This window comes from Pungitius pungitius, chromosome 8, assembly GCF_949316345.1.
Source record: "Pungitius pungitius chromosome 8, fPunPun2.1, whole genome shotgun sequence".
Lineage (NCBI taxonomy): Eukaryota > Metazoa > Chordata > Actinopteri > Perciformes > Gasterosteidae > Pungitius > Pungitius pungitius.
Window position 1 is genome coordinate 6479258 of NC_084907.1, and position 25837 is coordinate 6505094.

Below are 25837 nucleotides of genomic sequence, written 5' to 3' on the forward strand. Positions count from 1 at the left end.
TATTATTTAAGACATAAATAGCTTGAATAAAAGTAGAGGGGCTGGTGGAACGGAATTCCTAATAATATTATTCTACATGAATTACACATAAATAAATCACTGCTAAATATGTTATTTAGATATATAATGAAAAAAGCTACATTTGATATATTAATACTGTACCTGTTCATGAACTCAAGCCATTTTGTCAGAGGGATGTGAGACTTGGCGAATATTGAGCCATTACGTACAGACTTTGGGAAACTTTTATGCTTCTTACTTTTTCCTTTCTTCAGATTTGCCCAAGGTTTGCAGTTGAAGCAACTTGCCATGATCACTGACAGGATAGCAGCAAGCTCCAGGACATTGACAAGAATGGCAAAAGTACTCCGAAAGGTTGTCACATTACATACCAGACTAGTCTCTAACTATTATTAGGTATAAAACAGATACATAAGTCACCACTCTAGTCAATTGGATTCTACATTGCTGGAGAATTATTTGGTACACTCAGTGACACATGCAATGCAACTTAATTCCTAAACGTGTGCATACATATTTATCAAATTCCATACTAAGGCATAGTTATAGCTCAAGATACAGATATTTTATTTTCACATTTGAAGGTGTGCATTGCTGCTGTCAAGCGACTGAGGAAAAGATCGATGAGGATTGGTGGTCATCATCGATTTGTTGTTATTGATGAGACCAAATTTGCCCACAAACGAAAGGTGGGCTATATATTTGTATGCATCTGTACAAATTTTAGATCAAGATATTATAAGGAGTAATATTTTATACTTTATCCGTCAGTGCACGTGGGAAGTACACACGTTAAGATGTAATACAGTCCAAACCTTATTAAATATTGTGTTTTCTCATTTACTTTTAGTACCATCGTGGTCGATGTGGCAACACTTGGCGCCGTGAACGGCAGTGGGTCTTTGGGATGTTGGAGGTCGACAGGAATTCCAGAAGACCCATTCGGAGACTCGTCAGGGATCGCAGAAGGAAGACACTTATAGGTCATTTTAGACGCCATGTCAGACCCAGAACATCCATCCTCAGTGACGAATGGCGTGCCTACAAAGGGCAACTTGCCCAGTATGGGTATGATCATTATTCCGTCTGCCATAAAAACAACTTTGTGGACCGAGAGACTGGTGCTCTTACTCAGCATATTGAGCGTGCATGGCAAAGCTACAAGCTGGAAGTATGGCGCCACAGAGGGAATCGTACTCCTGAATCACTCAAGCTTCATCTTAAGATGATAGAGTGGCACCACTGGTTGGGTGTACGCCATTACAATGGTGTGTTGGGCAGACTTTTCCATGATGTGAAAAAACAAGTAGAAAATAAAATCTGACTCTCTACAATGTCTGCTGGTATTTATGCATCTATGTCGTGTCAGACTCATATGTTCTCTCCTTAGCAGATACTTGCTTGTGTTTTATAAACTGTCACTTTGGATAAACATCACAACAAAATGTTTTGTGTTGGAATACATGAAGGAAACACTACCTGTTGACTTGTTTGTTGCTTTTGTTAAGGTATTTATATCATCTGAAAGTGTAATAACACTTAATGACATTTTAACGAAACATTCAAATTGTTCCACTTTACTAGAATTCATAAAAAACAGTTATGACACTATTATAAACTGGTCTGACTATGTAATAACATAAAATGACATCTTAATTGAAGAATCGAATTGTTCCACTTTACTTGAATTCAAAGAAAACAGTCGTGACACTGTTATAAAGGCATTTGGCTGTTTAGTTACACTTAACGACATCTTAAAGAAAGGGACAACATTTATGACACAATTGTAATGGTTTTATGACAGCGAGTGTCAAAACCATCCATATAGGACGGTTTAATGTCGCTCTAAGATATGAAACCAAACGTTTTTCTTAAGTTTGACAGTGAGGTCTGCTATGACATGTGACAGGTTTTGTTGTCTTGGCTTATGTCAAGTTGTCATAACAAGGATATCTCAAACAATGTCACCTTTGCATCAAAAGTAACATAACCTACCGAATGACACTTAACGACAACTGTCATAAGTATTCATTGATATTTATGACAGCTGTTATGACAATGTTATGTCAGTCTTATGAACACCCATTCAAGTGTTACCGAATGTATTAATGTGATCGTTTTAGCAGAGTCATTGTGCATCAACAATACAATGAACATAAGTTATTGATAACTCGTCCTATCCTCATAACCTTATACCCCGGGATGATTTGTCATATACCAGAACATAAATTCTTTAGCTTGTGTAAAAAAAACTCATATTTATATACAGTTATGCACAGACATTTCAGATTAAAAATATTTTTATTTTTTATTTAAGCAACATTTCATATTAAAAAAGACGGGCAGCTGTATTTTATTTGATGTCACAGAGCAGAGCAACCCCACGCATGATCCAATGATCTGGGGACTGGGACTTCATGGTCGGCAACGCCACTGCTGTGATGTAATTGAGGTCTGTTCGCCTCGGTTTCTTGTAGACGGGGCAGACATACAGCTTCGGATCCACGGGGGCAGTGGAGTTGATGGCAAACATGTGGATGACAGGCAAGGCTGTGAATAGCACTTTGGCTGAGGACTCAATGAGATGGGTGTTCTTCTTGTCCCAGCCAGCGCCCTCCAGGTACAGACCATGAACATAAACTCCCTCCTGTTGAATAATGCACATTTCCTTGAAGCATGAATATCAGTTGTTCACTCTTTTCAAAATCAAAAAGTGCAGTCACAATTTTTACCATATAACAAAATAATATAAAAATTACCACACTTATTGCAATATCCCTCTAAGTACATTATAGATGTAGATGCAAGTCATACTTTATATCTGCTAGAATTATTGATTTTCTCCATGCGGTTTGACTCACTCTGGGTGATGCTGTGATCTCTTCCTGTGAATGCTTTAGCACTTTGTTGGTCAGCGTGACACTGTCCAGAGCCCATCCTTTGTTAGCCCTTGTTACTTCTTGCCTCATAGCCGTTAAGAACCCTAAAAACATCCCCATTGAAGACATTAGCATAAAATTCTACCTGGCGGTGGAAATGGCTGGAGGTCTTCATTGGATAACACTGTAACTCTATTGATGCAACAAATGTAGATTCTTTGAATTTGAGTGTTAATATAATTTACTGGTGTGACACAAACATAATAATGTCTTTCTGTTAAAAACCCAGTTTCTCACCTTGCGGGTTGAAGAAGCCTGTCATCCAAAATGTTTTAGGTCTGCCAATAAACACCCAGCTATTGAACTGTTTGTTTCTCTCCTGAAGCTCTGTGAACCAAAAGCCCAGTGTGGACGACTCCCAGGAGATTTTCCTCCACAGGTTTGGCACACGGGCATCAAAAATATTGTCCAGGGCATCACGGAGGTTCTAAGAGCCAAGAAACATCAGCAGATTCACAGCACAATTAATAATAATTTTAGAATTAGGAATAAAAATGACTTTTGCACTTTACTTCAAATTAACATGTTCAGAAAATATTTTCTGGTGCGACCAAATGATTGACCTGACCTCGCTCATTATGATAGTGCCATCAATGGCTAGTTTCAGCTCAGTCAGACTAATGCGAACCACATTGATGATTCTTTGCATTCGATCGACCTCCTGACGTAGGAAGATGTTCATTGGGTTCATAGCTCCCATCTTCAGCAGCTTGGATGTGACCTTAACTCGTAAACATTGAATAGTTTGGGTTTTAGTGGGCGCAGAAAGTGGTGACTAAAACCACAGTGACAACAAAAACAAAAACATCTCACCTCATGTGGCACATAGTTGGGGGGCAGTTTCTCCAACATGTCCTGCGCCAATTTGTAAACGATTGACTCGCGGGTCGCTCCTGATCCACCGCCGCTTTCCTTCGGCTGGATATTTGTGATTGTGTCTAGCACCTCAGCAGATGTGTTTGTCTGATACCTGGTGCACAATGAACACAAAGCACTGCTAGCAAACAGCCAACACTCAATATTCACATCTAAGAAGAACAGTATCTTTGTCATTAATAGTTCGAGGATGTTCTCTTACGTGATATCAGCATTAGAATGCAGCCCCAGCACCTCAGGTGAATCTATAGCGGGCAAGTTCTGAATACATTCCATGTACTCGTCCACTGTCTTGCACACAGAAATGTTGTACCCCGTGTAGAAGCAAAAGGACGGGTCAGACATCTTTTTACTGAACCACTCCTGCAATGAAAAACACCCATTGTCATGTATTCTAATAAATCAATAATAAATAAACGGGTTGATCAAGGAGAATGAACAAAAAAATGGTGATTATTACACGGGCAAAACATTTGAGTAGGCGTTTGTCATAGTCATCGGTCACCCTTCCTCCATATTGCACTTCGGCTAGCATGTATCGCACAGTGACCCAAGAGACATCCTGTGGGAAAGCACAAAATGACAAGTGAGGGAAGATGATAAAGACATCTTTAGAGTCAGACTGCCGTCACCTCATTCTCACCTTCCTGGGTCCGCAATCATCCAAGTGTCTCTCAACAAATTCGACACTTGCAGTGAAATCAGCGGAGTTAAATTCATATGGTATGTTCCAACCCAATGGTCCAAATTTACGTCGTTCCTCAAAAAAGTAATAAAACACATGTTTAAGCATCATATAAAGTGAATGAGCATTAATTAATATTTTTTTATAACTATATTTGAAAGAACAATATGCTAACACTTCTATGTTGTTTCATGCATTATAAACATGTGTTGCAGTCTGCTTGTAGCATTTTATAGTCATGTTTAAAGGATTCTTGCATTCATTTTACTTCAATACTTCAAAAAAGGTACAGCAACTTGTTGCCCATTCAATTCATTCAGTATAGATTATCTTCAATCACAATATACATTACATACAATATAAAACCATGAGTTACAATGTAATTGAATTAACCTCTATGAAAATAAAAATGATCATATGATGTAAAACTATGTCAGGATTCCCTTTAGATTTGACTTCACTCTGAGTCTTAACTGTCTCAATAGGTACACGTGACTTCATACCTGTACAGCGGTGTGGAGAAAGGCCACACTGTATAGGATAGGCTTCCACATGGGCAGGTTACTGACTTCCAACTGGTTCTGGGAAATTCCGGCAAATGTTCGTTTCAAGCCAGCACGCACTCCTTGGGGTGGATCGTTGGTAAACTTTATAGAGGACTAGAGGTAAAGAGGTAAGAAGAACGTGCTGAGAATGTACATGTAATGTATTGTGCACACTCTATTTCAAAAGGTTATCTGAGGAACTAAAGTAATACATGCGGTAAGAATGTCTTCATTCAAAATACATAGCTTTGTAAAGTGTCACCTGTAGGAGTGTGATGGAGAAATGATCGTGTGGTTCTGTGGTGATCCAAACCCTGACGGTATCATGCATGGTCTCAGCCGTTGAGATAGTTTCCAGCAACTCATCCATAAAATCCAGGCCCAGGTGGCAATTTTGCAGAAGGACCCAGCCTCCCTTTACATATGCAGATCAGATCAGGTGAAACAGTCATCACTTACTGTATATTCTACACAAGTATTCATTCATACAGTGTAATGGTTCATTTACGTATACATACCTGCATCATTGATGTCTTAAGAAGCTTCCTTGCATGCACCTCCTGCCCTTGGCCCATGGAGACAGCTCTGCATTCTATAAGACAAGCCAATGTAGTGAGATGACAGCACAATTCATCACATGCAGCACAATTGTGAAGAGGCAAGATGAGAAGCTTGTAAAAGTTCTACGCTTTATAGGGCAGTAAAGCTCACCAAGGTTCAGTTTCTTAGCCAGTGCTTCAATTTGGTCTGTGGGATCTGAACCCATAGAAAGGAAGCAAATTAAAGGCGTGCGAGGATCACTCTCCTCCCATGTGCCGTGAAGGCTCAAGATGACCGGTTCGGCAAACTTCTCGCCCAGGGATTCTCCTACATACTTTTTGGCCTGAGACAAGGTACGGTCAGGACACCAAGACCTGGGAAATAATATTGTGTTAAACATCATATTGTCTATTTGTCCTTAAGCAACATAATTAGCAGCAGGATCCAACCTTATCAACAAAAGTTTAAGGAAGACATCGAGGGAGTTGTATCCATCTGGGATCACACCGTCCTCTGGGGCATCAAGATTGAGCCATGCTTTCCAGAGTTTGCCCTTTTGCGATACCTACAAATAATTAATTCAGTCATTGGTAGCTTGTAATGACACTTTTCAGATGGCAATTCAGATTGTAGGGACCTCAAACTCACCTGGGCTGTGATATTAGTGAACTGTGGCAATTTGCCAAGTTCCACTAAATTTAGCCATACCATATCAAGGATCCAACTGAATGGTTTAGTGGGGCAGGTCCTGAGGTCAAGAGCAGCGCCACCTATTTGAATGTTAAAAAGGAGTCATCATATTACACGATGCCATAACAAAAAGAAAGATGCATTCATTTTTCCCAGCAGTGATAATCGTCTCACCTTTAATTAGTATTTGAAAATGCTCATGCTCTATTTTTTTATTTTGCAAGTCAATCTTGAGAGCCAGCAAGAGTGTGAAGATAAACTTGTGGTTTTCATATAGACCTCTCACTGTGTATCTGAACACCTCATAGGTCAGACATTCAATAATGTTTGAAATCCGCTTTTGAGTTTTTGACGACTTCTCCGACCTGCAAAATAATTATTGTGAAAGTAACAATGGCAAATAGGAGTGTGACACAAGCTGTCTCTCTAAGACACGATGACAACGGTGCAAGGGGCAGTTATTTACTACAGCAGCACCCTTGAGTGTGCATTACAGCACCTATATAGCCTGGTCGCTTTCTACCCTTTTTACCAACTGAGACATAGTGGGGTGTAGCGCGGAGTTAATTTGCCACATAGTGAAATAAAAGATCCATGAACTCAGAGATGGTTTAGACATATTTCTTAAAAAAACTGTTTTGGTGAAACCATACCTTGCCAGTGACAGGTCAAAGATTTTGAGGAACTGACCGAGGGACGTTTGGTACATGACATTGACCATGCTCATCTCTGTGATGAGGAAGTAAAGGATGCTCCCTCGGGAGGCAACAGGACGATATTCTTCTTGAGCTATGTTGATCTCGACCTCTGCTTTTGCTGCCACACTGAGCTTAACACCAACTTCTACTGCAGTGTGCTTAGTTGTACTCAGGATGCCGATCATTGAGTCATCATCGACCAAGGAACCTTTATTCACACGTACAAAAATCATTTTATTTGTAGAAATACATAAATACATTACCATCAACTAGCTCTGACCTACACCAGTTACTGTTGTGTCACTGTACCTTTTGTGCTGCTGAGTTTGTACAGCAAGTTGTCTTCCAACTCCTTCATTTTTATCTTATTGGCAGTTACATCCTCAATTAGTTTTAATCTTTCTGCCTCCAGTTCCTGTCAAAATGTGTAATCATATTTGTATCAATATCTTACAACTGTTTTCACCATTTGCTGTTATATTATTATATATATTATTAACCGCTAAATGAAGTACAACATGGATACTGACATATTTCTCTCTGAGGATGACGCGTCCAAGTAGCTGGTTCTCGAGGCCCTTCATGTTGACAGTGAAATCAATGATGGATGTCTTTGCACTGACTTCTGGGGTGAATGCTGGGTTAGGCAGTTTGGTGGTTATATACAGCTGGAAGCCATCCATTACGCCTACCTCTTTGTCTCCCACTTTAACCTACACAAGACAAATCCAGGATTTTGAAGAGGACTCATTCTGGTTGTGTTGCTGATTTCAAGCTGCATTACCTTGAACCTGGTCCCAGATTTAATAAAGTTTTTCTCAAGGACATTGTCCAGGGCAGGGTCCAGGTCCTCACACACGTCTTCAATAAGAAGTGGGTGTCCCAGAGAAAGACAGTCTTCCAAATGAGAGCGAAATAACTTGTTGTTGAGTGAGGTCACCTGAAAGAGAGATCACAGATTAGTTACATACTACGTACTAGTAAAAGAGCTCATTTGTGTTGAACTGCATGTGAACTGTACCTGGAGAGAATTAGCCTTTTCTTTTTCCTTAATCCAAGCCTTTCCCTGAGTCTGGGGATCTATGAGGAGGGGATATCTTGTTGCTTTTGTGACAATTATGCCATTCTGCACAGACAAATCATCTCCTGGAAGTCCTTGAAGGTTCCATTCGCTTATCTTAAACCGAAACAGGAGTTTGTTTTATCAAATGTAGAACTCTTTGTGCAGTTAGAACAAAAGCAACAAAAACAAAAGCAAATGTATGTTGCTCTTACAGTGGTAGGGTTCACTAGGTCAGAAATGAGGCTGAGATTTTCTGTAAAGGGGATTTTATGATTCCTGAGCTCCTTTACCCAGATGTCCTTCAATAACATGTCACGGAAACTCTGGTTGAATGGCCCACAATAAGACAAGAAGCCAGTGAGCTGGAGCACATCCCCCACAAGTCTGCCAAGAAGAACAAAAAAATGACCTCATTTAAATTCTTACGATCAATGAATAGCTAATTTCACCTGAAAAAAACAGGCGAGATGAGCTATATAAAACATTTTAGTCTCTTGGGAATACATTTCTTCAATAGCAAGTTTTCTCTGTAACCGACCTGTTGATCTGTGATTTAAATTGTTTGCTTTGCTTTATCCAGCGAACTTTCTCTTCACTAAGTCCATCTATAAGTGCAGATGCAGCCTGCATTTTATTCCTACACATCTCAGCATCGTCCAACAAGTCCTGAAAAGGAATTTATTTGATGTGAGAAAAAAGTTTGATCTCGTTTAAAATACTACTAAAATGTTTCATAAGGTTAAACCTCGCCTGTTTCTCTTTCATGGCAGCGTCACATTTGGCCTTGACTTTGTCAAACTCTGCTTGCTTTTCAGCCAGCTGAGCCTCAGCCACGCCTAGCCTATTATTAGCTGCTATTTGCCGGCTGGCCTGAATGGCTATGTTAGCCTGCAAAAAGAGAGGGGGAATTGTAATGAGAAAAAAAAAAAAAGAGAAGTATCATGAATGTAATAATGCATCTACAATGCAGTCCTGTTTCATGAACACCATTAAACAGGCATACAACAGAAGCAGAAGTGAAGTCATTAGCCAATTACATCATACAAGGGATAGTTGCTATGATGAAGACAAACGTTACCTTGAGTGGCAGCACTTCTTTGTTGATACCATAGAATGTGGCCATTGCCCGGGTCCACGCTAGCAAACCAGCAACATTACCACATACTTTCTTGGCGTTTTCCATTGTGTAATCATTCATTTCAAAGTACAGCTGCAGCAGCTCTGTTGTTTCCCCATTCATTTTGTCTTTTTGGAACTGCTGGAGGGACGTTAAAAAACCAGATGCACCAAGGAGCTTAAGAGTGGACAAGGGGAAATTGAAAAAACACAGAAGTAAGTAACTTATTTTTAGAATGTTGTTATTATTATCAAAACTCCAAAATACAGAATACTGGACCTTAAATCCAAATAGTAATATTTTCTATAACCTTTTGTGCTTCTATCCAGGATGGCTTAATACACAGCCGTTCTGGATCAATGGAGACAGAGTCCAGCCTCTTCTGGAACAACAGCAGGCAGCAATCCGTAATCCTCATTATCAGATGTGGAGGCTTGGCTAATTTCTTCACGGTCGCAATGTCAGCCGGCTTGATTGTCTGTAACATTTTTAATTGTATTACGCAGTGCACACTGGCTGGTATGAATACATTTCAAGTAAAAAAGTCAAACAAATCTTACATTTAGCGCTGCTGTAGCCTCTGCTAAAGCTGGCTTGGCAGCCTCAAGTTTTCCCTCTGCAATAGATTTCTCCATCTCAATTCCGTCCACAATTTTCTGGGCTTTATCCTTCACAACTTGGACCTCGTTCTTTACAATGGTAGCCGCTTCAGCACTAACAGTCACCTCTGCCACCACCTATGGGAATGCAATAAAAAATGTCTGGCATAAGAAATGATGTTCCATGAATACCAAAAGTTGCTGATCTTTCATTCCATTTTCAAAATCTGGGTTGATTGCATAACTCCCTTTGACTGATTAATGAACACAATCTGCTCTGCCACCCAACTCTGAATCCAATGTGTGTGATAGTTGCTTTTATGTCTTTTAGTATAAAAGTTACACGTTACTAACGATCCATCCATCCTTCCATATCTTGTAAATGTTTGCAGGAGACTTATTGTTAAATGTACCTTATCAGCTTTTCTTGATGCTATCTCTATCTCTTTTTCCTTGACTTCAAGGTCTTTGGACAGTTGGGCCACAGACGTACTAGCCTCCATCAGTTTGTCCAACCCTAGAAAGTGGTAACAGCTTTTAAAATCCGTTCCCTACATGTCATCTTTGTACAGTGTAAAAAAAAATCTGTTGAAAATACGGTGAAATACTGGTCGCTGTGGTTGCCAGAGCTCCACCGTAAAAATGATGGCGTCATTGTATTAGACGTATGTTTAACTGCAAAATTCACAGTTCAGTTATTTATTTACGGTAATTTACAATAAAAACAATCTACGGTTAAATACTGGCAGCTGTGGTTGCCAGAACTTCACCGTAAAAGGACAACGTCCACGTATAAACTTGAGGCTTAAAAGGCAGTTCTGAAGGTGAAAGGGGGTCAAACACAGTATTAGTATGGCATTCCTAATAATCCTTTAGGTGAGTGTATATTTACAGTGTTTCACTGTCAAATACATTTAACTGATTTCAATGTAACAGTCTGTTACTGTCCGGATTTGACGTTTTGTCACCTTATATTTTACTGACAGTGTAGCATAGCGTTGCTGCTGAAGCTTTCTTACCAACATTCATGCGCTCTGCTAGTGTGTTGATAAAGTTGTGCTTTTCAGAGTACAGTGTTTTGTACCCATTTACGAATGACAGGTAGGATTTAGGGGTGACATGAGTTCTTCTTCGAAACCTGAAAGATAAACAGAATACAACTTTAAATTCAGGTAAAATACTTTTCTGTTACATTTGAGAGTATGCAGATATTCTCAAGATTTTAGTGCCTTGTGTAAATGTGTGTTGTACCTTTCAAAGTAGCTTTCACAAGTATCAGATACATTTTCATGATAGGTACCCATGGTGGTCACCACAGAAGCCTTCACAGCTGCAGTACAAACCATTGGAAACCCCGACAAGAAATAATTGGACACAGCCACTAGAGCCTCTTTAGGCCAAGGGGTGAACCAATCCATAGTGCAGCCAGAAATTAACCCTGGGAACTTCAAGGATCTGGAACGGAACTTCTGCCCTGCCTTTCAAGCAGAGTAGATAACGCAATTCAAATGTCAATGGTCCCCTTTGCTGGGGAAGCTTTGTAAGTTAGTAATGTTAAATACAGCAATTAGCAGCAATGAAACATAACAAATACAAGGGAAATAAAAGAATACAAAGTATCAGACTACCTTTAGGATACTACTTTTGTGTAATAGATATACCTAAGTTCAACCTACCGGCGAGAAGCAAAGAACAACATGCAGATTCTTTCTGGCCCGGGATATGAAGTAGTCATAAAGATTGTCAAAAGTTGGTGGCACTCGAGGAAACTCCTTTTTCATCACAGGTATCAGGTTCTGGGTTATCTCAGTGATCTCATCTTTGGCAAAAAGGTTTGACACCTGCACAGAGATAATTGAAAGTGAAGTGAAAATGTTCCTCCGAGAACTTAGGGAATGATGAACTATCAATGAGAACTACTACATACATTATATTTCAATTTCTTACACTTTAGAGTAAAATCTGCACTGTAATCCAAAATATTAATTTGATAATTAATTTGTTTAAGGTTTCACTGTCGGGAGGAGTTCCTCACCTCTCCAGAAGAAAGAACATTGTTGAGGCACTCAAGAAAGGCGTCTTCTTTTATTTCATTGTCTGTGAAGATGAAGGTGATGCCTTTTCCGTCAACCCCGGCTGTTTTGTACAACAGCTTCAGGTCATCCATGAAATTGCTTATATTGTATGTTCTGATGGAAAAACAAAAACAGCAGCGTAAGAAACAAAGTATATCCTGTATCCTGCAGCTGTGTAAAAATGGAAAGGTTCACAATTAAGGACATCTGGATAACAACAATCCATAAGATATTGTATTTTATTGTTTTTTAACAAAGAAAGTATAGAGTATATTGTCTTCACAATGATGATGAAGTATTACCATACTGATGGAAATGTACAAATTAATTACAACAGTTAATAATAATGTACATATATTTGATAGCCTTTATACAAACAGAAATAAAAACTAAATGGAAACTTTTCAAGTTTTCCCCTTATCGTGTCGCTTCATGGCAATCTTCTTCCTATCTCCTACACAAAAGCTGACAGTTTTCCTTCTCCTGTTTCTACCTTGTCAATGTGATCTGGAAGATGCTGTATCCAGCTATGTATGAGGCCAGGCGAGTCAAGCTCTGTTTCCCTGATCCACCAACTCCCACAAGCAGGGCATTTCCATTGTCAGTTCGAAGGATTCTTGAAATCTATACAAAAGCAAGTCTCAAATAAAACACAATAATGTAAGGCGTACTTTACAGGATATTCATTGGTTGGCTTGACTTTTAGTCTGACCTTGACAAGATGAGTCATGGCATCCGTGAAGAACACCAGATCTAAATGGGAGCCTCTTACAATCTCATTATGTTGAGCCTGATACATTATTAGCTTTTCTGATAGGAACTCAAAATTTGGCACCTGTAAGAACATCAGTTTGTTTTGATTTTGGTGACAGTTTTATACATCAACAGTACAGATATAATATAATGATCTAAATTCAAAGTTCGTACCAGTTCATAAATTTTGGGAGCATCAAAACAGGAATTATCATCTTCTTCTCCAGTGGGCTCGAGAGGATCTCGGAAGAAGTCCACAAAGTAGGGATCAGGATGAAGTTCAGGGACAAGACATGGGTCAACGTGCTCTTTAATCACACGGGTTACAGCCTTCGTAAACCACTCTCTGTCCCCAGAGGATATGCACCTATGGATCAACATTCTTTCAGTATGCAATATTATCTTTTGTTGTACTTAAAAGGTGATTTGCTGTATGTAAGCACTGCACCTGTCAGCAATCACTCGTGTACATTCACTTTTGAAAAGTGCCAGGAGAGTAGGCACATCATTACACTCCTCGGCCTTAATGTTTAACATCCCTTGCCAGATCCTTGACAAATCTCTCAAATTGAAGATGTAGTGGAACTTGGATGGTGTAGGAAGCATTTTTACCTACAAGGAGAAATTTAATTGAATCATTTATAATATCACATAATTATGTCAGTCAGGGGTGCCAAACTCATTTCAGGTTCAGACCAGATACTGCCTACTTCGATCCAACTATTAAAATCATGGGCGGGGTGGCGCATAGAGAGACACGACCAGCCTCTCGTCTGTCACAAGCGGCCGCGCATGCGTGGGGATCTTTCTGTAATTCTCCACACGTCTACAGTACGGCCTGATTTGGCCCGCGGGCCGTGAGATTGGCATAAGTGATTACCTTTGTCCACTGCCATAAAATCCTTGCAGCAGACACAAGACGCTTCACCATATTTGAAATCTCAAGCTTGAACTTCCTGCAAGCATGGAAATATCCACAGCCGATTAAACCTGCAGAGAAAGAGCATGACAAACATTTGGCGTCATTCATAAATCCTTAAGTAAGACAGAAAATGAATCATTTTTGAGACGGCTACCAAAGATCTTATCGATGGATGTGTTGGACGGCAGAGTACAGTTTATGACAGTAAACTGTCTCTTCAGTCTTTGCGGAATGTCGTTTCTCCCACCACCAGGATGAATCATAGCAGCCAGAATCTGTACGTCCTTAATTGTGGTAAAGTCCCCTGGTTTGTCCAGGTTGTACATGCCGCTCATTTCCATCATCTGGCGTACTATCTCATTGGTAATCTAGTTGGATAGTGGCATACAGTAGTTATTCAAACAGAACATGAGTGAATATATATATATTTAAAGAATACTGCTTTACAAGCACCTGATCTCCCCATTCATTGACAATGGGCATGTTGATATCATCAATGAAGATTGTCATGTTGCGTCCCCCTGGGGGTCCATAAGTGCTGCCCATCCTTTTCTCAATGTAGCTTTCCATTGTACGCTGTAATTGGGAAAACAATGTGGGTTCCCAAAACCCAAAACCCAAAACGATTCCAATCTGTACAAAGCCATGCAAAGATAACATGATACATATTCTACCTGAAACATCAGCGGTTCTGTGGCAGATGAGAAGTTCAGGGACTTCGACAGGTCCGTCTCAGGATCATATTTCTTTGTGTAACTTTTTATCATTACTGTCTTAGCTGTCCCTTGTTCACCAATAAGTAGTACAGCCTATACAATTACAGCATTCATTGTTCAATGACAAACATTAAAGCACAAAAAGTAAACACATGAATGAAAATACTTAAATTTTAAAATGTAAAATAGATTAGATCACCTTGCGTTGTTTGGCAATAGTCTCCAGCAAGAAAGAGGTTCTTGTGTTATCCACATTTGGCACAAGAATGGAGGCGTAATCTGGCACAGAATCAGTCGGATAGACATACTCCCCCACAAGGACATTCCAATGACACCATTCACCTGAAACAGAAGTTGGCCAACATGAAGTTGTAGACCTAAGATAAAAGTGCTAGATGAAAATGCCAAAAAGGTGGCAGTTATTGTATGAGAGGACTGTACCGTTTGTGCTGACCATGTACTCAAATATGGTCTCTCCTGACTGTGTTTTAGGCAAATCGATGCCACTATCATGGGCTCTAAGGTACTCCTCTAGTTTGTCTCTATCCTCTAACTCCAAAATGGCTCCCAGGCTCCACATCAGGCAGAAGACAAAAAGGCGTTCAAGATGTTTACTACCGGCCAAGCCCCCTGCCTCCTTGGTTGGAATGAGGCCCTCCAGCAGATTCACTGACTGAGGGGGGAATCATACTCAGATAATTCAGTGTTTCATGGGAAAAGTTTAGAGGCATGTAATGTGTGCATATTTCTGATTACATACCTGCATTATGTAGTTGCATTCCAGAAGCTCCATTTTGGGTTTAAGATTATGCTTCATATACAAGTAAGCATCGTCAAACATCCTTTCATACAAATTCACAATGCTTCCTGCTTCTTTTGGAATGTGCTTGTGAGCCCATCCCTACAAAAAAAGTCCAGTTTTTACCTGAGCACTTTGTGGGAAAAAAAGCATTTATTTTCTGCAAACACTGTCTCTTTGTACCTGGAGAATGGGCTGCCAGCTAAGAGCCGAGGAGCTCATGAAGACCATTCCCACCCGAGATACAGTAGCGGGGGAGGCATTATCCATGTTGTGCACCTCAAACACCAGCTTGCAGGATGGCGACATGGTAATTCGGTCACCATTAGCCAGGGTTAGAGTTTTGTTATCATCCAGCACAGAGTTCAGGTTCTCAATCCATATGGCGTCCACAGGGCCATCAAGCACAATCCATATGAACTCCCCTGAAGTGAAAACATTTTTAAAACCATCATGATTCAATCCTTCAATTCTCAAATTCTTCTTTTCACCTCTTTCACATTTTCATATCCATTTTCTTTATCTGTAGTTCTGTCTCAATAACATCTTTAGGGGTATGCATACATCATGCCATTAGGCCAAAAAGTGATTGTAATCTGTTTGCAAAACAAAGACAAGACTAAATGGATTCAATCTTGCTTTGTGATAGAATTAAATAGTGAGTTGTAGGCAGCGCAATCTTTTATATATAAAGGCAATTTGTGAGATGAATTGAGTAGTATCAATTAGAATGTGTATTTAACTTTGTGTTACAAACCTTTCTTGGCTTTCAGTGTCCTCCTCCACAGAGTGGAAAAGATCCCATCAGTCCAATCATTGGTGGCTGCATCAAGACGACCAAACATCTGTGGTGCAGTGATCGCTTTGGGGTTCATGCGCATCTCCCTGTGCGGCGATCCGCATTCACTCAGAGCTCGCATGAGCGTGTTGATGACTGTGGTCTTACCAGCACCACTTGGGCCCAACGTCATCAGGCCATGACGCACTCTTGAAGTCTCGTAAAGCTGATAGGGACAGTAGCATGAACTAATTAGTTACGTACAATCCAAACTACAGCTTCAGAACACATAAAACACAACATGGGCTTGAAGTGACTGAGAGGCTTTTTAACTATTAACAGAACATAAAAAAAGAAATACTAATGCCTCTTTGTGACAAACATAAGTAAACGAGATAATCAGCAAGAGGACTGTCTATATCTATACAGTTATGGAGGCGTGGGAAGACCCTGAAAAGGGGCCGCGCTTGACGCTTGCTAAAATAAAATGAGAGGCTTTCTAAATCTGGTTCTCTGAAACTGCCATTTTTTGTCCAGTGACAGTAAAAATTAAATTCAAAAGAATGTTTCTTTTGTAGTGACTTTAAGATTCAGAGGAAGATCTTTTGAGGTACCTGAACCAGTTTAAGGTTCCACGGTGGGTGGTTGACAATACCAGCCAGCTCAACTTGATGGGAAACAGCAGCTTGAAGTTCAACATACGTGCTCCCACCCAGCAGGATGCCAGGGAATAAGTCATTGATTAGGCTATGGAAAAGGGGCTCATCCTCATCCACCTGAAACATACCAAAAGATTCACATACAGTCTCAGCTGACTGAGTACTATGCTTTCAAATTATATCATATAATGCAAAGTGGTTAACATGGAGTTTCGTTATACTAATTTGGAAAGATTCATGTCTCGCAGCACTCTCATGACGGTGCTGGACTCGGTGTCATCAGGTTGTGCTCTTTTATTGGCCCCAAGTGTTCTTAACACAGACAGAATGTTCCTCAGGCCAAAGTCATAGTGAACCTGCCAAAAAGCAGAGGCTTTGTGTTAGTAGGTCGATAATCATACAAAAACAGTAATCAAGCACTCACAACAAACTTCTAACCTGTTTTGTAAGCTGTTCTTCACACAATTTATAGAGGACAAAGAATTTCCGGGATAAGATGACATTCTCATTGAATCCACAACTGGCTAATTTCACTCTCATGATGATCTGCCGGAGAAAAGAGAAGAGAGTTGACCATGGGTTAAAACTAGCGCAGGTGAAGTAATATTACTTTTAAAAAAAAGTAGCCTTGACTCACCTGCCGGTCAGGCACCATCATTGAAACTGTCCGGAATTGCACCTTTAGGTTTTCAGGAAGTTCCTGACGACCTGCATATCCAGGGTTCTAAACATGGAATTACAAAATGTTATTGTGAGCCTTTGTGTATATACAGTGTATGCCTAGTGTTTCTTGTGAGCTTCCTATGTATTTGTGTATCCTACCATAGTGATAAATAGGCCAAACTCTGGATTCAGATTTACAACGTCTCCATCGGTAAAGATGAAACTGCTTTTGTACTTTTTGCGTGCTGTCAGAACAATGCAGATCTGCTGCGCAGCAACCGAAAGCACGGGCAGGTCGATTCTGTTAAACTCATCAAAACAGCCCCAGGATCCAGACTGAGCAAGGCCTGAAAAGGAATATATCATGAGATCACTGTAGTTCTATGTCCCACTGCTGGATGTTTTACCGGGATACCGTTACCTTTGTATATCCTGCCAAGTCCTCTGAAGTCCATCTGATCCGAGCAGTTGAACACCACCACATACTTGCCGAGGCAGCGACCCATGTCTTTAGTAGTTTCAGTCTTTCCGGTGCCGGCTGGCCCAGCAGGGGCTCCTCCCATGCTCATACCCAGAGCCTGGGACAGTGTGATATAACACCTGTTGGTAAAACAGTTTTCTGATTTAACATCACTATATGAAAAGTTAATTCCACGATTAGGTGACCAAATCCAGTTCATCTTCTCTTGCCTGTCAGTCAGAGGAGTGATGACCAGGCGGTCGGTACAGCCTAGGAACTCATTCTGATAAATAAAGTCCACATTAGTAATTGACACAAGGACATGGTCCTGGTCATGTCTGAAGTAAAATCTGCTCTGCTTCAGCCATTCAAAGTCACTGAGAGATTTTACACGCTTTTTGACCTGAGGACACAGTAGAATATCAATCACAATGTGTTACACAAATGACTATAAAAGCCGTTGAATAATATGATACGATCCATGACAAGAAAGATTTTTTAGAAAACCTACCAGGTCATTAAATATATCACTCTGGTGAACATGGATTGTGACGAGAGTCTCAAATTTGACTCTGTCAAATTTGCTCAGGTCATGAGTGGTTTGATTAATGAGTTCCCTGAGTAGATCAAGAAATTTCTTTTTGGTAAATGGCATGGCCTCCCTGTCATCTTCAGCTATCTTTAGTGCCTCTTCTGCATCTCTGGTCCAAACCATCTGGATTCCGAGCAAGCCAACCTGAAAGGTAAAAGCAAATCAACACAGGATATAATGCATCTCAAGAATTTCTGGTGTGCATTTTAAAACATTAAAAGAACTATTAATGTTGCAAATCTTTCATAATATTTCTTAATACTAAAAGTGTTATAATTTTTGTTTTTCAACTAAACTTTTACACGCATGTAAAGAGGATTTTTTACCTTGGTGAGTACAACATCTACAAGCAGCTATGGTCAAAAAATGATTGTAACTTGTTCCACTTGGCTCATGGTGCCAGGCTAAACAATGCAAAAAAATCTTTCATAACTATTCCCTAAACAAGTCTTGTATATAACCGATATCTAATTCAAAGGTATTAAGCATGACAACTGCCCTCTGACCTGTGCTTGAAACTTGTTGAGGAAAAAGAGAAGATCGAAGTCTGCATCGTTGATCTCCACATCTGAAGCTTTGATAACAGAGTGTAATGAAGCCCGCTGTTGTAACAACAGCTCCCCGAGCCACAGCTCCACTGGTCCCTGTGCCATGATAGGACTATCCAGCTGAAACCACAAACACACAATAAAGCGCATTTACTCAAGTGGAATTTAAGGTAGTTTAGATTTTCCTCGTTGTTTTCTTTCTACATTGCAGTTAAAAGTCATTTTAGTTTGGTTTTTCACAAACATAACACATACTATACAATGCAACAAGGTACTTTAAAGTAAGAATAACACATGCAGTTCTCAATTACATACCAGTAGTTTTTCTCCCTCTTGTGAAATAACTGCCAATATCTTGTCATACTCAGTTGGATGAAACTCCACTTCATTAATATTGTCGAACACTCCGAGAAGATGTGACTGAAAAAAAGGATTGCAGCTTTAATCATTAGTCTCATTATGAGAACATGATGGGGACCAAAAACATCAAAAATATTTTTCAACTGTATGTTGAGTGAAAATAAGTGTTCTAACCTGAATTGTGTGAGAATCACTGGCTTGCCCAAGGATCTCCAAAAGGGCCGGATCAGAAACAAAGAAGAACCGTGGGAAGAGAAGCCTCTTTTTCTCCAAGTACCTAACAGATCACATCATCTCCAGTTAGCACATCTCCTCCCAGCAACTGGGGCAAAGCATTTACATGAGGATTCATTACAGGAAAGGCAGAGACATTATTAATACACAAGTTATTTAATAACAAATAACTTTTTGCATTTACTTTAAAACAAACAAGACGTATATGCTGCTTCAATCTCTCTCTACACAATTTGTAGAAAGACTAGGAGAGATCCTTGAAATTGAAATAAATGCAAAAACAATATACTACGCACTAACACGCCCACAAATAAAGTAGCAACTTTACCTACTGAAAGAAAAGAACTCAAAAAAGATTTACCCGGCAAGAGATTTTTGACAAGATTCCAGTTGTTTCTGAAGATCTGTTAGGAGCTCTGCCAGAGTTGTATTGCCCGTACAACACTCCACCACATTTGGGACTTTTTGGGCTCGCTGCATAATCGTAATCCAGGACTTGTCAATGTTCTGAAAACGTTTTGATTCCTACATTGGGAAATATGAATTATGTTTGTATTTTACTATGGAAGAGCGGAACATTTTTTTTATACTACAAAATATGAACTATACCTGTGGGAGGTCTTTTGCTATATCACCCCCAACAAACACAGCCTCCAAGTAGATCCATAGGTTTTGTACAATAACCCACTGTTCAATGACTTCAGATGAGATTGTAAGCTTCGACACCCAGTCCTGGATCTCTGCTTTGTAGTAGGTACAGTACCTATAAAATAACCAAATGTATGCATCTATACGTCTCAATGTTTTTTATAGCCTCAATCTCTTTTTTCTACTTGGTGTTTATTGTGGATTTTGGTCAGCATTTTGAAATCTCATTTCAAGTTAGTGCTTGCTCCGCTGTACCTGTTGCTTAGCAGTGATCCTAGCACCATCAGACTATCCTCCAGGATGGTAAGTATCTCTGCTGTGTCACCCCCTTTCAACATCAGTTCACCCCTATCCTTGAATGTCATCAAGCTCAGGGTCTGGCTGATCCAAACTTCTTTCACTTGTGACAACTTGGCCTCAATATCCTTCTCCTTAACAGCTGAAATGCAGATGTCCTACAAATGCAAAAAGCCCAGTTTAGTAGCGTGGAGAGCATAGTAAAATACAGGTATTGTAATTTGAGATTAGGGCAGTTTGCAACCACTGTATCCTAAATCCAGACCAACCTCAATATCATCCTTGTACTTCAACAGAGGTGCTTCCATGATATTCTGCAGTGTGAAGGTTTTGGACTCCACCTCAAATGGGTGCCCAGTCAAGTCTGCAATCCTGTCCCAGTGTCTCTTCATTACAGATTTGTTTGCCATCATCTCAAGCAGAGGGCATGACTCATTGAAATCATCAATCGTCTTCTTCAGGTCTTCGAAGGCTTGCCAGTTTTTCAGTCCTTTTGGGAGCTTTCGGCACCTACATAGGGTTAATCATGGATGTCTGAAAAAATTCTTGTATTTTTTGTTTCCACTACATTTATTTGAGAAACTCTCTTTTTTACAGAAATAAAATATATAATATTGCATTAATCTGGGCAAGATGAATTATGTTCCTTAGTGTTTTCATATTGACACAGGCCTAACTAAAAGAAAAATTGTTCCCCATCATATAAAAACAAATCAGAGCAAAATGTAGATTGGTTGTATCTCCAAAGTGGGAAGGTTTAACAAATACTTTACCTGTTCTGAAAATCTAAAAGTTCTCCATTGATCTTCTCAATATCCAGATTTGTCCATAGAATGCCGAAGTAACCGCTTATCTTACTCATCACTGCATCATAGAGGCTGTAGAGTTTCTGTAGCAGGTCAAGCTCTTTTCTAAAGCAAGCATAGAACAATGTACTGTATATCCATCGGGGTAATTACATTACAAAATAATACAATTGATATAATAATCAAGAATTGTCATTGTTCTGGTAATGTAGGGGATGTTTTTGTAGAGTTGTAACCCACTTTTTAATTTCGAGAGAGTCAAATTTTGTGACTGGCAAGCCAAGAAGCTGCTGCCCAGACGTATATGTGGTGAAATTTCTCCACACCTCTTCAAATCTGACCTGAAAAAAAAAAATGTTTTTAAAGAGATTGTAAAAAGAAAATTCAGTTTATTAGAATAAAGATTAAAATACAATCACCAAAAAAGACCAAAATGAAAAAAAACAAATGAACCTTGATCAAAAGTGTTTGTTTCTAAAACAAATTCATATTCGTTGTAATCCCCTCCTCACTTATCACCTCTTGATACTATGGAATTAAGTGACTTGGTATAAAACGTAAAGTTTGTAGTAAAGTTAAAGTGGAGGATCTTGAGACATTAAACAGATCTTAGGATTTCAATCAATCTTTATCTTGATTGAAATGTTTTTAGCCTTTCCTATTTGTTTGAATGCTGTTCATCCATTATTGACCAGTATATAGTAGTAGGATACACAATGATTTAACTTTACTTGATAGATCTGGAGTCGGCGGCTAGCTTCCTGTGGAGCTATTCCATCAACCATGGGGCCTTCCTAAAAACAAGAGAATGATTAATTTAAATGAATCAATAACATACTACTAGTGATCAGACTTAAAGATTCACAGATTACTTACTGAATCATATCGTCTTAAAAAAGTGGCAACATCATTTTGGAAAATGGCAACACCAACCAGAAGGTTTTTTTTTAACTTGGGTTGCCTAAGTCCAAGCTCATCTTGGACTGATCTCTGTGACAGTCAGGATAGAAAAAGCTGAGTGAGTGAAGAACACATTCTATAATATCAAAGCCATCAAAAGTATGAATAAAGAGATGATACTAACGGCTTTAGACTGAAGCTTAGTGAAAAAATGTCTCATGTTATCCACTCCCTCTGCTTCTCTTTTGGGCACCTCTATTTCATATTTGGTCAACGTATCATACGCTTCCTGCAAAATGGATCATCAAATGATCGTTATTCAACAGCTATATGAATCAAGTTATAAAAGACAAATAATGTAGAACTTAAATTTGAGTGGAAGAATTCAGTAATTCTATGAGCACACAGATTTAAGATTGAGCACAAGAACCGTTCATTTTGATTCCGATGGAAATCACTATCTCCACGAATATTGTTTTGGTGTCTGTCAAGTCTACAAACTAATATATCTTTAACACCTAATAAATGCAGCCCTTTGGAGCAATTGTTGGTCTGTACAAAAAATAGATTGCAATTCCCACCTTAATGGAAGTCAATGTCTCGTCAGTTTGAATTTCGGTATCCCGGAGTTTAGACAGGGCCCCCATGGCGCGACGCACATCTTCCAGATTAGTCACGGGGCGAGATAATTGTCCAAGATATTTGGTGGTATGTATGCTGGTGTCAATCATTTTCTTCCTGTACTCCTCCTTCAGGTATTTACACAACAGTGTCTTCCAGGCTTTGGTCTCAACTTTCAAGGACGTCTTTAATGGCTCTGTGCGGACAAAATACAATTAATAACACAGGATTTGCATTCCCCTACTATATAACACACATCATTCAAAACCCAGACACAAACTACAAGGGATAATGTAAACAATTCAAACATTTTGCTCTTAAATTGAATGTTTTAATAAGCGGATGCTTATTCTTGGTTCAGAATGTTTCTTTGTGTGGAAGAGATGGCAATTTTGGTCAGTTGGTGCATCACTTTCGTTCAGATAGAAATATCTTTCCAAAAAATGGGTAGCCCTTTAAAACTTTTTATAGGATCCACTCTGTCAACTTTTTCCAGTTTTCATGCGACCACTAGATCACCCTTTTGGGTTTTGAGGGACTTTTTCTGTGGGTGTGCAGCAAAACTTTAACTCTCTCTCTCCATTCTGAAGTGGAATTTAACCAGCAGCAGACATTGTGGAATGTTGTGTAAAGGTCAGAAAAAACACTCAAAATAAATGAATAAATGAAAGTAACTTCATCTGGTTGTTGTCTACATCATATTACGATGACCTTACCTGTTGACATTTCAGTTGCCCCCAAAACAATGGTGGGTTCGATACCATTAATTTCTTGTTCAATTGAGTCATAGCGTTGGATTTCATATTTCATCTGGATCAAGGATGGATGGCCTCCCATGAATTCCTTAATGATGGACATGATGGTATTATTATAGGAAAATGTACAGTATACTTCTCTTTCGAAGGTGAAAACAAGAATTATGTTCAAAGTAAAACAAACCTTGACTTTGACGTTCCTGTCTTCCTCCCAGATCTCACTGAATTGGTCGAACTGCTTTAGAACATCGGATACTTGTCCTCTTTGGGAGCTGAATGCTGATTTCAGAACGAGTGAAACCTTTTTGATTTCTCTTTGTTCAACAACCCTGTGATATAAATTCTCCTTTTCTCCACCTGCGAGATCACAAACATTACATTTAAAAGAGTTGTGCACAACAATGTGAATTTTCTCAAGGAAAAGTTTGACAAAATACCATGAATAAGAGGACACAATGATGTGGTGAAAAAAAAACTAATTCTTAAACTTTTTTTTTTTTTTTAAACAGCCATGTATAACAGAAAAAGGCACATGGTTTGTTATTCACTCAAGATTTTCATTACATTTTTTATTAAGCAGTATGCAATTCCTTTCTACTTGTCTTTCAGGGGGGTTTCTTCACCTCTGTCTATGCCAACAATGGTTTACCTGTCTTATTTGCACCATCGAGACTGTAGCCCTGCTGCCATACAATGCCCTTGCTGATTTCCAACACCATGTCAGTTAGTTGATTTATGCCCTGTTGGATCTCATCTACATTTGGAATAATTACCTGATCAGAAAAAATAACAATTGTTTAACAATGGTAAGTGATTCAATATATTTATTGCTATTCAAGGATACTTATTATGAACTGGAATCAGTAACCAATGAGCAGTAGAAACTCACCACTTTGGGAATAACCAGTTGGACTGCACATGTTATGAGCGGGACTACCTTAATCTTAGATATTGACTTCTGGAAATTACCAAACGTCCCTTTTATTGATGTAGAGCTGTAAGGGATCATATGGTTTTTCTTAAGTATTGGAATTCTGTTTATACAGTGCATAATGGAGATGCACTTACCTAGGAACACAAATACTCTTTTTCAAGATATCCAGAGAAAGTTTGGTTGATTTGACCAGTGCTTCAAATACCTTTGCACTAAAGTATTCATAAAGCATCTTAAAGTCCTAAAATTGAGATTTAGAGTTGAAGCATTAACATATTTGTTGGTATACTGTATCTAACAGCAATGTATATATAAAATACCTTTTCAAATTTGATGGCTTTATTTCTGTCTGGACCTTCATCCTCACTAGTGGGCTTCTGGCTCTCACTGGAGAATGTAACACTCTTCCTTCCTAAAATGTTCACAGGGAAAGAATAAAATGTACACATAGATATTATATACAGAAATATTTTTTTATTTAAGTTACCAAATGACAGTTACTACAACACTTAAAGTTATGATTTAACAGCACCTGAAATAGGTTCCCTTGCAGTCTTCTCTGTGTCTTTTGAAACATAAATGGAACCGAAGACTTTCCCCAGCTCCTTCACAGCTTCTTTAATACAACTACACTTGGAGTTTAATGTCTTTGCCCTCTCCTTACATAGTTCCTGAAAAAAATATATAAATTAATTGGTACATTTTTTTAAGCCACTTGGGATAGACAGAAGCAGCACAACATTGACTGGTCTTTAACCTCCCTAAATTCTACCACAATACTCCACTTCTTCGCTCTCTTCACAGGCTAACATATTGTAGCACTTTAATTGTACTTATAATGGCACTCATCTTCTTCTGAGTTTGTATCTCTATGGTTGAAATGCACTTATTGTAAGTCGCTTTGGATAAGCTAAATAACATTTAACATTGTCAGCTTCTTAAATGAAAGTTATGATAACGCATATAAGATGTAAAGTATTTACACAGGACCATTTTCATTTATTTGGAGTTTTGGTTCTGATGAAAGTAGACTATTATTCATTCTCCTGTTTTTGGTCTGTATAAATTTCCCCAAGGCAAATATCTAGATAGCGAGATTGCTGTGATGATGAGAGTTGAGCAAACAGTAAAGTTGAACATCATCTTTGAGTTATGGAAGGAACAAGACATTTGAGCAACATCATTTTGCAAAAAGCCATTTTCTGACATTTCATTCACAGCTAATCAATCAATAAGATGATCAAGCAATTAATTAAATATTAAAGTAATTGTTAGTTAGAGCCCTACTACATACCTCATTATGGTCAATCAATTCCTGCATTGAAGACGCATGACATTCAGGGAGCTCAATTAGCATAGTCTTTGAGATGTCTGTAAGGACATCGTCAATGTGTACCTCACAGATATCCAGCACCTGAAAATAAATGTATTTAAATGCTTTGTGCATATGGGTGTGTGTGTGTAATTTTATACACGTACATACACACATTGCATTACATGTTTTTATTTTGCAAATTAATAAAAAACCCATATTTGAAAAGGAA

At 39.0% G+C, this 25837-nt stretch overlaps 1 protein-coding gene across 1 annotated transcript in view; it reads right to left on the minus strand.

The window, feature by feature from the left end:
* Positions 1–2299: 2299 nt before the first annotated feature.
* Positions 2300–25837, minus strand: part of LOC119194124 (dynein axonemal heavy chain 8-like) — a 35427-nt gene continuing 11889 nt past the window's right edge. Inside the window, exons 21-93 of the mRNA XM_037448230.2 lie at positions 25588–25707; positions 24826–24964; positions 24614–24705; positions 24428–24534; positions 24249–24354; positions 24009–24132; positions 23544–23716; positions 23321–23447; positions 22565–22800; positions 22168–22272; positions 21960–22073; positions 21815–21877; positions 21324–21424; positions 21051–21188; positions 20547–20787; positions 20236–20435; positions 19942–20095; positions 19694–19857; positions 19273–19375; positions 19054–19158; positions 18697–18858; positions 18110–18334; positions 17829–18001; positions 17560–17738; positions 17298–17485; positions 17113–17199; positions 16914–17021; positions 16697–16831; positions 16431–16592; positions 15796–16042; positions 15222–15463; positions 15000–15140; positions 14681–14912; positions 14439–14581; positions 14198–14332; positions 13977–14099; positions 13678–13891; positions 13482–13591; positions 13050–13213; positions 12776–12968; positions 12561–12683; positions 12342–12472; positions 11809–11962; positions 11450–11614; positions 11025–11251; positions 10793–10911; positions 10187–10290; positions 9735–9911; positions 9485–9652; positions 9136–9351; positions 8808–8945; positions 8596–8723; positions 8270–8441; positions 8016–8171; positions 7779–7934; positions 7525–7707; positions 7304–7409; positions 6950–7202; positions 6471–6661; positions 6255–6376; positions 6056–6171; positions 5778–5980; positions 5585–5658; positions 5329–5481; positions 5025–5180; positions 4480–4596; positions 4297–4398; positions 4039–4199; positions 3774–3930; positions 3529–3681; positions 3198–3387; positions 2883–3004; positions 2300–2668 (exon numbers count right to left, since the gene is read on the minus strand). Of these exons, the coding sequence (XP_037304127.2) occupies positions 2375–2668; positions 2883–3004; positions 3198–3387; positions 3529–3681; positions 3774–3930; positions 4039–4199; positions 4297–4398; positions 4480–4596; positions 5025–5180; positions 5329–5481; positions 5585–5658; positions 5778–5980; positions 6056–6171; positions 6255–6376; positions 6471–6661; positions 6950–7202; positions 7304–7409; positions 7525–7707; positions 7779–7934; positions 8016–8171; positions 8270–8441; positions 8596–8723; positions 8808–8945; positions 9136–9351; positions 9485–9652; positions 9735–9911; positions 10187–10290; positions 10793–10911; positions 11025–11251; positions 11450–11614; positions 11809–11962; positions 12342–12472; positions 12561–12683; positions 12776–12968; positions 13050–13213; positions 13482–13591; positions 13678–13891; positions 13977–14099; positions 14198–14332; positions 14439–14581; positions 14681–14912; positions 15000–15140; positions 15222–15463; positions 15796–16042; positions 16431–16592; positions 16697–16831; positions 16914–17021; positions 17113–17199; positions 17298–17485; positions 17560–17738; positions 17829–18001; positions 18110–18334; positions 18697–18858; positions 19054–19158; positions 19273–19375; positions 19694–19857; positions 19942–20095; positions 20236–20435; positions 20547–20787; positions 21051–21188; positions 21324–21424; positions 21815–21877; positions 21960–22073; positions 22168–22272; positions 22565–22800; positions 23321–23447; positions 23544–23716; positions 24009–24132; positions 24249–24354; positions 24428–24534; positions 24614–24705; positions 24826–24964; positions 25588–25707 (11262 nt within the window). The 3' untranslated portion in view covers positions 2300–2374. The remainder of the gene's footprint in view (positions 2669–2882; positions 3005–3197; positions 3388–3528; positions 3682–3773; positions 3931–4038; positions 4200–4296; positions 4399–4479; positions 4597–5024; positions 5181–5328; positions 5482–5584; positions 5659–5777; positions 5981–6055; positions 6172–6254; positions 6377–6470; positions 6662–6949; positions 7203–7303; positions 7410–7524; positions 7708–7778; positions 7935–8015; positions 8172–8269; positions 8442–8595; positions 8724–8807; positions 8946–9135; positions 9352–9484; positions 9653–9734; positions 9912–10186; positions 10291–10792; positions 10912–11024; positions 11252–11449; positions 11615–11808; positions 11963–12341; positions 12473–12560; positions 12684–12775; positions 12969–13049; positions 13214–13481; positions 13592–13677; positions 13892–13976; positions 14100–14197; positions 14333–14438; positions 14582–14680; positions 14913–14999; positions 15141–15221; positions 15464–15795; positions 16043–16430; positions 16593–16696; positions 16832–16913; positions 17022–17112; positions 17200–17297; positions 17486–17559; positions 17739–17828; positions 18002–18109; positions 18335–18696; positions 18859–19053; positions 19159–19272; positions 19376–19693; positions 19858–19941; positions 20096–20235; positions 20436–20546; positions 20788–21050; positions 21189–21323; positions 21425–21814; positions 21878–21959; positions 22074–22167; positions 22273–22564; positions 22801–23320; positions 23448–23543; positions 23717–24008; positions 24133–24248; positions 24355–24427; positions 24535–24613; positions 24706–24825; positions 24965–25587; positions 25708–25837) is intronic.